This window comes from Xiphophorus maculatus, chromosome 9 (genome assembly GCF_002775205.1).
Source record: "Xiphophorus maculatus strain JP 163 A chromosome 9, X_maculatus-5.0-male, whole genome shotgun sequence".
Taxonomy (NCBI): Eukaryota; Metazoa; Chordata; class Actinopteri; order Cyprinodontiformes; family Poeciliidae; genus Xiphophorus; species Xiphophorus maculatus.
The window spans coordinates 7,108,715-7,121,441 of record NC_036451.1 but is presented as its reverse complement, the minus strand read 5'-3'; the positions used below and the strand labels follow the sequence as shown (position 1 = coordinate 7,121,441).

The 12,727-nt window shown below is 38.2% G+C and overlaps 2 protein-coding genes across 5 annotated transcripts in view; both read right to left on the bottom strand.

Annotated features, from left to right (window-relative positions):
• LOC102226743 (ATP-binding cassette sub-family A member 1-like) overlaps window positions 1-1,863 on the bottom strand; it is a 41,586-nt gene extending 39,723 nt beyond the window's left edge. For 3 of the 4 annotated variants that reach the window (XM_014469441.2, XM_023339161.1, XM_023339160.1), the window contains exons 1-2: window positions 1,584-1,837; window positions 204-302 (exon numbers count right to left, since the gene is read on the bottom strand). In XM_014469441.2, coding sequence (XP_014324927.1) covers window positions 204-269 — 66 coding nt within the window. In that variant the 5' untranslated portion in view covers window positions 270-302; window positions 1,584-1,837. Of the gene's footprint in view, window positions 1-203; window positions 303-1,583 lie in introns of all 4 variants that reach the window. The other variant, XM_023339159.1, reaches the window with a different exon arrangement.
• Window positions 1,864-2,865: 1,002 nt separating this feature from the next.
• Window positions 2,866-12,701, bottom strand: LOC102226484 (amyloid-beta A4 precursor protein-binding family A member 3-like). Its single transcript, XM_005800886.2, has 11 exons — window positions 12,247-12,701; window positions 10,140-11,146; window positions 9,769-9,799; window positions 9,526-9,671; window positions 9,308-9,394; window positions 7,953-8,126; window positions 6,568-6,747; window positions 5,397-5,609; window positions 3,913-4,032; window positions 3,663-3,803; window positions 2,866-3,553 (listed from the first exon to the last, which is right to left on the bottom strand). The coding sequence occupies exons 2-11, from the start codon at window positions 11,064-11,066 to the stop codon at window positions 3,482-3,484; spliced, it is 2,091 nt and encodes a 696-aa protein (XP_005800943.1). The 5' UTR covers window positions 11,067-11,146; window positions 12,247-12,701; the 3' UTR covers window positions 2,866-3,481.
• Window positions 12,702-12,727: the final 26 nt, after the last annotated feature.

Sequence of the window (12,727 nt, the reverse complement as noted above, 5' to 3'; positions counted from 1 at the left end):
TGTGAACAGGTTTCATCAATACATTCAGCACAACCGGCCCTTTAAGAAGATTCATGATTCTGATTTGGCCCAAAACGAAGATGAGTTTGACACCCCTGCTTTAGAGTGATGGTTTTAAATAATTACTTTAAAATGTATCCCGATTTAAAAACTTACCTGCAAAATCAACACGCTTTAATATTAAAATATAAAAATGTAATAACCTTATTCCTCCTGCGGTATGTGACATTTTTCCAGAGGAGGAGGTAGAGCTGCCTGAAAAACCCCATTGCTTCCAGCTGTTACCGTGCCATGACGTTCTCCTGCAAAAAAAAAAAAAAAAAACCATGACTGATTACAAAATGGGTCAAACTCAACAAGATTTGACCCAGAGGTCCAAGTGACTAAGTTCCTTTCTGCATCCTTGGTGCACAAAGGACTGCTATCACAGATCCTTCCACCCGGCATTTAGACTCTACAACTCTACAAACAACAAACCAACAAACTCAGCAAGTGTTCACATTCCTGTTGATATTTGCAGATTTCGCATTTCAAACAACATTCCAGCCATTATTTGTACAGTTTTTCTTGTAAATAATCTGTTCATACACAGTGCTGAGAAAACTGAAGAGTCCCCTGCACTGAACCCCGTTGAAAACCTCCTGCTTATTCCACCAAATACTGATTCATGAACTCTTCCTGAGTTAAAACATTAGTGTTGTTGTTTCTAAATGAATATGAACTTGTTTTCTTTGCATTGTTTGAGCTCTGAAAGCACTGTGTCTTTTTTATTATTTTGACCATTTCTCATTTTCTGCAAATAAATACTAAATGTTTGCCTGAAATTTCAGAGACATGTAGTTCATAGAATAAAAGAACAATGTTCATTTTACTCAAAAATATACCTATAAAGAGTATATTTTTGCAGAGGTCTCTAATTTATTTCCAGAGCTCTATATATACATATATATATAAATGCACATCTTGTACATTTTCTTTCTTTAAGTTACTCTAATCAGCTGCGCATTTTACACCAAGTATCTCTTATTTGGTAAATTTGCCCTTACTGTACAGTCTCCTATTCAAGTTTTTATATATTTTTTACTTTTGTGTGAATATGCATGTCCCCACTTTAACTTGTTACATCAGAATTCCCCCACTGTGGGAAAATAATGGCCAATTCTATCCAGTTGCATTATGAATTTTGCTAAATTTATTGTTTTTGCTTTTTAAAATAATTTTCTGCATTGTTTTCTCTGTTGCACGATTTGGTATGTACTTTTTGACTGTGTGTGCTGGGAGAGTAAAGGTTGCGTTTCATGCCCGCTGAGATCTGCTCGGCACTGACAATCCCCTGCTTGATCCTGAAATCCTCTTGATCCAAACAGCTTAACTTTCTCACCTGAGGACGCTCACTTTCACCTTACTATTAATAATAGTAATAATAATGGATCAAGCAATCCCCATGACAACATAGAGATAGTCATTCTCAATAAACCAATCCAAATGTAAAATAAACCTGAACTATAAACGCTATTTATTCTGCAATTAAATCATTTACCAGGTTAAACTGCAAAATGGTAAGTAGATAATAAAATAATTACCTTGGTAAATTGGAAACGCGGAAGCAAAACACTAAATTCCTGATTGGGTAACGCTAGCTTCCTCTTCTTAGCATCTCATAGTGATGCTATTTTAGGGTTTACGGTCTCATTACTAAAGCGGTTTAAAAAGTCAAAACGTCACGAATTGTCCTCCAAGGTGTAAATCTGAAGTCAAAGTTGTCTTTCTGAAAATATGTGATCAATTCATAACTCCTGCGACGGTGTCAAACATACCGACAGCCTCGCCGGGTAGCTTGACATTGACTCCCTAATGTTTCTGTCAGCAGGTGGAAGCTACTTAGTCCCGCCCACCGGCAAAGCTGATTGGACAAAGTTTGTTCCGGGGTGCGGTAGTGGAAGCCGGTTCAGAATCTGATTGGTGAATGCCTGTGTTTTCGTGACTAAAGAAAAGTTCATCAGCCAATCAGTCCCACCAAGTAGCTTCATTATGAATCCGTTAGGTAATCAGTTTATAATAATGCTAGTAATTCATTTTATTTGTAGGATACGGACACCGTATAAAAACAAGCAATTAAAAACAATTTATAGTTTCCGGTTATGCATAAATATACTCAAGTAAGAGCAGCACTACTTCAACATATTTTAACTCAAGTAAAAATAAAACCTAAGAAATTATTCAAGTAAGAGCACAAAAGTATTTGGCAAAAAGGCTACTTAAATACTGAGAAACATCTGACATTTTCACAATAAATTATGTCATCAGACAGACTAAATGACAAGGTTATGTGCAAATTCTGATATTTTATGTAACACTAATCTAATAAAAATTACAAAAATAAACTAATTTTAAAATCAATTCAGGCTGCGGAAAGATTTTTTTTTTTAACTGGACTTCCAATGACAACTGGCTTTTAGATTAACTCAGGTACAGGGTGTACAGAGCTTAGTGGCATGGGTTTGTGTTGCCAGCGTTCTCTGCCTCTCTGGTAATTCAATGGACTATTTTGGGTTAGTAGCTGCCATAATGGTACTTTTCTGACTGAACTTTAACAAATGGGATTGTGGTTGCCTTTAAGAAGCTGGATTCTTCCTCTTAGCTCCATTGAAATGATCTCTTACTGCTACGGAACAGAGTTCCACCAAAACTATATTCAAAGAATGGCCCATTATAATCAGAGCAAAGACTGCAGACAAGGCCATCTTGCCCCACTTCAGTGCCTGACCTCTAAATTGAGTTTCTAAAAAAAATAAATAAATTGTGCAAAAACAAATGACCTACTTTTTTAGCATGAGTGCATCAAGCTCAAAGGACATTAAAAAATGTTTCCAACTCTTTATTTGTTCGCGCATTAACAGGCTCTCAATACATTACATGAAGATATATTACTGAACATTTTATTGAGCATCCATATCACCATAAAAACATACAAATATATTCATATCTCTATGAAATAAGGCAGTAATCTTAAATTAAGCATATCTCTACCAGGCCAGTAAGACACTGCATGAAGAACCAGAACGTTCTTTAAGGTTTGTGTTGATATGCATAAAAACAAGATGAATAGGAAGTCACTTTGAAACACTCAGACCTCTTATCCTTATTCTGTGAGGTCACTTCAAGTATGTTAAACAGACTCACTCTGAAAGCATGTAAGGCTGGAAGACTCCAATGTGACGAGGTGAACACTTTAATTTTAAAAAGACTGCTTACCCTTTCTAAAAAATCTAATAAATAAAAACCAATCAGGTCTCTAGATCTTACATTTTAAATAATGCTCTCACATTAAAATATTTAAGATGACTAGTTTGTGGTATGATGGCATCACTGTGTCAACAGTTGTGTGCTACAAATTGCATAATATTTTCTGAGTTTGGCAGAAGCTTAAGAAGCTTGGGCGCTGTGCAGCGACTACATCAATGCAAAGCAGGAACAATGTTTAAAGAAACACTGGCTGCTCTTGTCCTGTTAGGAGTCGATACGTCGAGGCAGGCATCGTCTTCAAGTGAATCTGTGAACGAACGAGAAAATTCATCAAATTTTCACAATATCTACCAGATCAACATCTATTAATTCAGACTTTTATAGCTGCTTATGTGAGCGTTTCGATAATTACCGACCTCTCCGATCGCATTTGTCAGGATCTGGATGATTTTGTCATGGGGAGTTGCAACAACACTCTGCCCATTGATTTCAATGATGCGGTGTCCAACGCGGATTCCTCCTCTTTCTGCAATACCGCCTCTCATCAGACTGCAGATCTGGAAAAATTAGAGAAAACTTCAGATTTTCATACAAAGAAAGGAATCAGTAAATGCTTTATTCGTTCCCAACTGCCTACTGCTTGGACAGTCATCAGAATTTACATACGATGCCATCCTCGACGCTGAAGCCAAGCTGGAACTTGGGATCTGGTCTCTTTATAATCGCCATGGTGACTGGAGGACAGTGGACGATACTGAGCTTTACATACTTTTGGCTTTTAAGGTCCTGATTGGGAAATAAACAAATAAAAATGAAAAAGAAAACTTGTTAAATCTCATCTAAGTGCTCAATAATCTTCACAAAAGCAAAAAAAAAAAAATGCTGAAAAATGAAAAATAAAACACGTATGTAAAAACAACCAAAGCAAAAATTTTGTAAAAATAAATAAATAAATAAACATAACAAATTATACATTTAAAATATTTGGAAGCTACAAAGAGTATAGTTTTAAATTAGGGATGCATAAAATTAGAAAATCTGAAGGCAACGATAATTTTGGTAAATATTGCAGTGTATTATAAGCCTGGCAGTCCACGAGGTTTTACTTGCGACCAAGTATTTTAAAAATACTTGCATCTACTTTTTTCCATTTGAAGAATATTTTATTTTGTCAGTAAAAATCTTGTTCTATGGGTGAATGCTGCACAAAATCACTAATAATACTCCTGGTTTGTTATGTTACAGTATTTATAACTATCTGTTCAATCTAATCCAAGGTGCTAAGTTTCTATCTTACATGACCTTTGCAGCAGCAATACGAAATAATCTACGTTTGGGAAAAATTACAACTTTGTACATTGATCTGTGCTTAGAAAACATTCTTTACTGCACAATATTTTTAAATAAATGTACATTTTACTAATTTTTTTTTAACCTCTGAACTTTTGCTTATTGGGATTTTAAATTAAACCTGTGGTTCTAAGATCGGGTCTGATTTAAATGCCAAACTCCTAGTATTTGGATTAAGTGAAGGTAACAAGCACAAATTGTGATTTAAGGACTCCATTTATTACAAAAATAACTGAGTTGACTCTACAACTTCCAGTGTAATAGATTTTAAGACTACAGATTATTTAAGAAAAAAAACCTTTTACCACACTGTCCAATTACAAAACAAACACAGCACTGCTCTGTGGAAGATACAGACACTAAATCCCAACTTAATAGATGTTTTGTAATCAAATATCCAGAAAATTGTTATTAGTAGAGTTGGCAAAGTACTTAAACATCTTCATTATCTTGGCCTTCGATTGTTAAAGGTGTAAGCAGAAACAAAGAAACTCCATCTCACAGACTCTACATATTGTTAGCATGCAAAGCACAAATTAACAACACTTTGACTACATTAACCAAAAGATATTACACTTCAAACTGATTTTAGCCATATTAATGTTTTACATACGCAGACACAATTAAACCAATTATCAAATGAAGAATATTGCATCACAGTGCCATCTAGAGCACAACGGAGACAATGACAGATATAAAGAAAGCCAGAAATATGTTTGTTTCTCACTCAATGTTACATAATAAAGCCAAATTATTAGTTTTAGTATCATAACAAGCTTGAGGCCTTTTTCTCTTCTTACCCGGAGGATGTTCTGGCAGGTGATGATGGGCAGACCCACCAGGCTGGTGCCGTTGACGGACATGATGCGGTCACCGATGCTGAGTTCCCCGCAGCGCTCAGCTGGACCACCATGGAGGAGGTTGGCCACCACCACGGTGGGCAGGATGGACCCCCAACCCGACTCCACCACGGCCAGACCCAGGATTTCCCCGGCAGCCTTAGTAATCCCGATCTGAACCACAAACACACACAGATTTCATAAACAACCAAAAGTATTTGCTCCATAGCTGCTTTCATCTGTTTGGATGGAGTGGAGTTGTGTTGGGAAGAGCAGGAGCTTCTTAAAGAGACAGAGCCCAATTTCAAGACTTCAAATCGCAAAGTCAAATTGTATACATCATGTTTGATATACCATATTTTCCAGACTATAGAGCGCACCACAATATAATAAAGTTTAAAAGAAAAACTGGAAACGTACATATATAATCCGCACCGGGTTACAGTATATGCCGCTGGTATCTCCGCCGCGCTTGTTTTCCACAATTTATTAAGGACGTAGCCCTCTGTCTCCAACGCCGAACCATGGATTCATTCACGCCAAGCTTACGTACAGCGGTTATCGATCTATACTGCCAGATCTTGAATTTCCCCTTGGGGATTAATAAAGTATTCATCATCATCTTCAACTTAAAAGCTGCATCATATGAACATCTTTGTGTGGTTTCCATGATGAGGGGATAAGAGTTTGAAAACATTTCTCCGTCGTGCCTGCTGCTAGCATGTGCTTGTTCTAAATGAAAATCAGCGCTTTCTTCTTTGATTTCAAATTTTGACTTCCAATGATTCACTTCCTGCCATAGAGCCCCCTGGCGGTTGAAGAAAAATCCACAGAAAAGCCGCACCGGGCTATAAGCCGCATGGTTCAAAGCATGGGAAAAAAGTAGCAGCTTATAATCTCAAAAATACGGTATATAACATTTATAACTATTGAAAATAACACAGTTACTTGATTGTGATATAAAATGGATCTACGTACCTGGAAAATACATACTACTGCTCCTTTAACAGAAATAAAAGCCTGAAAACATCAGTCTGTGTGTATTAGTCTCGATAATTCTTAATAACAGTCTACTCATTGAATGGGTTTATGAGTAAAACACCAGATGATGAAGTTTCAATCATTCGCTTACATCTCGAAGGTTCTGAGAGTCCGAGAAGTGGGCCAAATCTCCATTATAAAGCTCCTGACTCTCCAGGTAGTTACTGTATTCGCCCGGTTTCAGATCGCTGGCCTTGATGCCGTTAGCCTGAAGAAACTGCTGGTAAGCCACTCCAAACGCCTGTCCGATCGCCTGAGCGATGACGTGAGCCTGTAAGGAGAGACCAGAGGGACGAGGCAAACAAGGTTCAATATTTATGCATGCAAGCAGACTGGGGCTGCAACTAATTATCAATTTAGTAATCGATTATTCTATCAATTATTCAGGTTAAATAAATGGTCACATTCTACAGATTTCTCATTTAACCTCTTAATTTTACATAATATTAGAAATATGTCTGAAAAATTTAATTTTTAAATAAGAAAGAAAACGTTTAATTGCCTAAAATAAAAAGATGGCCATCCTTCAGTGAATACCTGATCATTTGAAGCAAAGGATGAATCTGCAGCTAAAAAAATACTTCAACATGTGAAAAGTTTAGCCTTTTCCTATTGACTTAACATCAGCACAGTGTACTCCTAATCTGCTGATTATTTTTTGATTGACATATTAATAATTGAACAGCAAAAGATGTTTAAAAAGAGATTTTGTTTTAGAACATTTTAACCTAATGAAGTTAAAACTATGCCACTTGAGAAGTGCTGGGTAGAACACATTTACAGGCAATTGTTTTGTTTTTTTTATCTAAATTGCATATTTTTGGCTTAATAATAGCTCTGCATATGTTGTTCTTCCAGCAATTGGAATTTTTAAAAAATGATTAATCAATTACTAAATCAGTTGGTGATTATTTCAATAATCAATTAATCATGATTAATTGTTTCAGCTCTAAAGCAGAAGTTAAATTGGAAAAGTAAAAATAATAAAAAATACATTTCACTTTCATATAAAAAAATACAATAGAGAAAATATTTTTTCCACCTTAGAACTGAAGCAAACAAAATATGTTCTTTACTTTGAGAGGATTTACCATCATTAGAGATGCTGCAGGTATAAGAAGGGGAAACAAATGTCAGAAATTGTTTTTCTGGAGTCTTAAATTTCCTACAGCTAGTTAATTGCTCAAATAAATGAAATGTTGCCATTTTTGGAAAAATGGGACAAGTGCCAGAGCATTTGATTCTCAGGGGAACCCGCTGGCTGAAACCAGGCCAGACTAAAGCTGAAAAAACCAGAACATTTGAGACTTTTACAGCTTCACTGTGCAGAGAAGGAGACGCTGGAACATTATATCGTTCTGACCGCCTGTTTACCCTGTGCTGCTCAAATCTTACAGCAACTTATTGTCACAACTGCTGGATTCCAAGCTTCAAAACAATAATCATGTAAACTTTTAAACGATTACACAGACTCACATCCTCCGAGGAGAAAACATGGCAAATCATTAGGCACTTCTTTTGAGGCGGCGATGAAGAGGAAGCAGCGTCCGCGTCCTGCCCTTTTTGTTTCCTTCGCGCCATTAGGACGACAATGTCACCAATGTCTGCTATGTAGGAAATCGTCTGCAGAGAGTGATCCATCATGGCTTCCTGGGAGGAAGCTTGACATTATTAAATTATTTCAACAAGTCTCATCCTGTAAACTTAAAATTCTGACGACTTCACTTATATGGGGCAATTTTTCTGCCATAAGTCAAGAGCACATTTTCAGTCTGAAAGTAGGACTTCATGTCTTTTGTTCTCAAAACTTTTAATACCTGTGCTCAAAACTTCTGCTCTCTTTCAAATATTCACTGTCATTTCTCAAACTTTTGTCCTTGCTCGGAGAAACCAGACTTGTCCCTGCTGGGAGCAAATCTCTGCTTGCAAATCTCTCTGCTCGCTTGCAAATCATTTTCTGCTTGCTTGGAACAAAAAAGTACCGTTGCACAGCAACCTCTGAGCCAATAGAATGAAAGTGTTCTACTGGGTGCGTTTGTTTCCTTCTAGTGGGTATGCCTCTGTGGCTACCGTTGATTGTAGCAACCTGCGCCCCTACTGGATGTAGGGAGAAACAACAACCACAGTTTTCTGCTCCAGACATATGCAAAGCTAGAAGTGTGCTACTGGTCGCTAACAGCCTTCTGATATAAGGCAGGAGTTTGTCCACCCAACTAAAGAAAATGGATCCACAGAACCAGCTGTGCTAGAACTTAGTCACAACATGATATCTATCTATCTTAGATAATCTATTTTATCTAATCTATATAATCTATCCAGGCACACCCACTAAAAGGAAACAAAGGCACCCAGTATAACACTTTAGTTCTATTGGCTGAAAGGTTGCCAGGCGACTGTACTTGTTTTGTTTCTCGTGTGAGCAGAAAGAGACGAGTTTTGAGCACACAGAGAAAGGTTTGAGAAAGAACAGTGAATATTTGAAAGAGAGCAGAAGTTTTGAGTACAAGCATTACAAGTTTTGAGAACAAAAGACATGAAGTCCTGCTTTCAGACTGAATATGTGTGCTCTCAAATTATGGCAGAAAAATTCCCCATACGCTTACGATTCAGTTTGTCTGTAAGAAATAATCATCATAATAGACAATAAAAAACACTTGAAATATAGCACTCTCCGTAATAAACATATAGAAGATAAGCTTCAGTTTTTCAATTGAATTAGTTCAATAAATTAGCTTCTCTGTGATCTTTAAATTCACTTTGCTGCACCTTTCTAGAGAGGTGGAAACACAGAACGGAAAACATAAAGACTTGTTATGATAAACTTTCAGCACCTGTGTGTCAGCTGTAAGCACTTTGATTCGTTTCGTGGAGATGAACAGATCCACTTCGGTCATTGGCTGGGACTCTCCCTCTGGAGCCTACAAGCAAACATACCGCAGTCAAATCCAGCAGCATCAGAACTGGACTGGTCACTACTGGAAACCCATTCATTTCTACAGGCCACACTGAAGTGCTGTCCTTCTGAATCTAATATGTTTTTATTATTCACCTTAATCCTGTCAACGGCCTCCTGAGCCTGGGTCATGCGAGCGTTTGTGGAGGGGTTCCTGTCCGATTTGAGCTGAGTGGAGCCCAAATACTTGGCTCCAAAGATAACGCCGTCCAGCAGGTCTTCAGGGTCACAAGGACCAGGCACTGAAACAGCAAGACATCATATCAGAAAATAACAAAAACTCAGCCTAAGAGGTCATAAAGATCTCATTAAAAGGGAAACAAAGGAAAACTAACTCACCATCTTTATATGACGGGTGGTCATCAGTGCTCTTTGAAAAGCAAATTGAAGACTCGATTAATAAATTTACGTCACACGTTTGTGAGAAGATCAAATTCAAAACAAACTGTGAAGCCAAAACCGATGGAAAGAATTTTAAAAATTAAAAATGAGTAAATTATACTAATTTGTCTGTTGTTAAGACGTAAAAATATTGATTGAAATTGAGTTGATAATTAGATAGAAACATGTTTCGCAAAGAAGTTTGGGATTCTGACAATATTGGATGGCAAAACATCAATTTGACTTGAGATTATTGCTACTCCACCTCAGAAATGAACATCCCAGTCAAGTTAATGTCTTAGTTATGTTTTAGTCATTTTCACACCGACCTGTTCCCTGTCGGCACCAGCCTCATCCTCTGGCGGCTCCTCCCCGAGCTTCATCCAGACGGGTTCGGGGTACTCGTCATCCGGGAGCGAAGCGACGGAGTCTTCCCTGCGTCGCTGACCGTTTGCGCTCTGCCTCCAGCATCTGCGAGGATCCTCCTGGCTGTAGGAAACGGAGAGCACGGCGTCGACGTCGCCAAAGAGAGGCAGGTGGGACGGATGGGCCGTAGGACCGATCTTCGTGCACTGCAGCAGTCCCAGCAGGTCTCGCTGGTGGCTTTCGGAGAAAAGCAGCCCTGTGGTTTCAGTGCTCTGAGTTACCATGGAGTGACCGCACGCTTCCTGTTCAGCCAGGCTGGAGTAGTGATCGTCATGGCGCTCTGTGTCCCTCAACTGAAGCTGGGTGAGCAAGGCGTGAATACGGCTGTGATCCTCATCACCTGATCTCCTGTTTGAAACCTCCGCCTCTTCTTCTCTGGCCGCCTCCTCAGAAACTACGAACATCTCGTGAGTCGTTTCCTCTGCAGCTGGAACATTTGCATCTTCAACTTGAACTTCTATAGCCTGGCCTAACTCTGATGCATTTCCCAGAAGCACCTGCTGGTATGACTGGACCGGAGTCGACGAGTCTTCCCCGATCAGAGGAGGGGATCCTGACTCTCCCAGGCTGCTCAGATCCAGGAGGTCAGCAGAGGGAGGCAGGCCGGAGTCTTCCAGATCATGAGCAGAACCGGCTTCACTGGAGGAGTCAGACCTCCAATCCAGAGGAGGAGGAACAATTAGACTGTAGGCATCAAGGTCTTCTGCCTCTGGAACTGGAAGCACACTGATTCCCTCCACTGAGGCACCAATAACAGGGTCAAAGTCAGACAGCGGGCCATCTGCAAGCGTAGATGCAGACTGACGATCCGGGACACAGTCGGAGTCCATTTTGTGTCAAGGATAAGATGGCATTACCAAGCAGAATCCGTACTGCAATCACAATGCGGCAGAATCTCCTGGAAGGATTCCTATAAAGAAAAACACTAAAGCCGTTATAGGTGGTTATCAATAAATGAGACTATGAAAGAAAAGTACTTTTATTTCAGTAATTCAATTAAAAACTGGAAACTTATAAACACAGAGTGATATATTTCAAGCATCTATTTTTATTAAGGTTGTGACTTCCAGCAGATTATGAATGTCGTCAAAGGGCCAGTAGTGGCAGAATGTGTTTATAAAACCAATTAACCTATTAAAATATTAAGAAAAGCTGTCTCTGTCTCTGTTTTAATTTGATTGACGAAAAAATATTTAAACACAATTTTTTTTAAGGTTCTTTTTATGGAGGAGTCTAGCGCGCCAGGGCCTTGAGTTTGACGCATGTGACTTACAGTAACTGCAACCACAAATTTCAGCTGCTCAAAGAAATGTTATATCACATAACTCCAATTAGTCTGAAGACTGGTGACCTGTTTGTTGTTCACATGTAAGCATGTCATGACTGTCAAGAGCAACTATCTTCATTAAGAAGCCTCCTCTGATTTGTTGGAACACTGACTGCTACCAGATTTTCTACCTGCACAGCATCACCTCCACAACTCTTTGAAGATACTTAGATGACATTTAATTTCCTTTTAGGATAATTAAAGTATTTTTGAACTGAGTTGAAAATGAGTAACTTTTTTTATTTAATTATTGCAATGAAGTATTTGTCATTTGATCATTTATTAAGATGCACCAGTATATCGTTTGTGACACAAAATAATAATAATTATCGATTGCGTAACTAATAACTGCTATACAGATATAGTTAATGAAATAAACAGTAAAATTAGATGAGTTTCACTGTAAAAGCACAACAAGAAGGCTTCAAATAAACACTGTGCTTCTGGTGAAATACATAATTCTTCATATAAGTAAGGGGAAAACAATTTTAACAATTTGATTTAAAACTAATAAAAGTAGAACTCCTTTTAAGTCTACAACCAGTTTAACTGAAGCAGCATTATTACTAGCTAGATGCTAACTGCTCCACTTTACAGTATTTACCTTAGTAGACAGCTGCTGTAATGAAAGCTAAAACAATGAACACATAAAACACGATAACGGCTATAAAAATAGTTCTCACCGGATGTCCAAAATCTTTCTCGCCTCCTTTGTGTCCAGATAGACACAACTGTCGCTGCCACGACCGATGAGTCGACGTGTTTAGGAATTTGAACCCTCTCCACAACTTCTGTGCATACTTTTTCCGTCATACTATTGACATCAGTAATTCTGACATAAGTAGCAATTTAACGGAATGCTTCACTATTGTACTGTTTTTACCGAGTAAATCGGACTAACTTTAAAAGCTACTGCTGCTGTCGAGTGACTGCTTTTATTTATTGGCCAGGACTATGCTGCTGCGGCGTTCAAGTTCCCCAGCTTCCCAAATAATCCTTACAAATTCTGTCTCGTTACCCATTTTATATACGTACGTAGTTAAATTTATACAGAAGGCCAACGGTTTTTTATTAAGTTGCATTTAACTAGCATTAGAGAATAGATATGAAGCACAATATCTCATGTGAGCAATAGTTCCTCAGATTGAAACTTTACTTACGAGC

Coding starts and splice junctions, on each gene's coding strand:
- LOC102226484 (XM_005800886.2), bottom strand. CDS start 11,066: ATGGACTCCGACTGTGTCCCGGATCGTCAGTCTGCATCTACGCTTGCA. Junction 6,748..7,952: donor ATGTTTTCTCCTCGGAGGAT/GTGAGTCTGTGT, acceptor CTCTCCTTACAG/GCTCACGTCATCGCTCAGGC. Junction 4,033..5,396: donor CCTGCCAGAACATCCTCCGG/GTAAGAAGAGAA, acceptor TTTCCCAATCAG/GACCTTAAAAGCCAAAAGTA.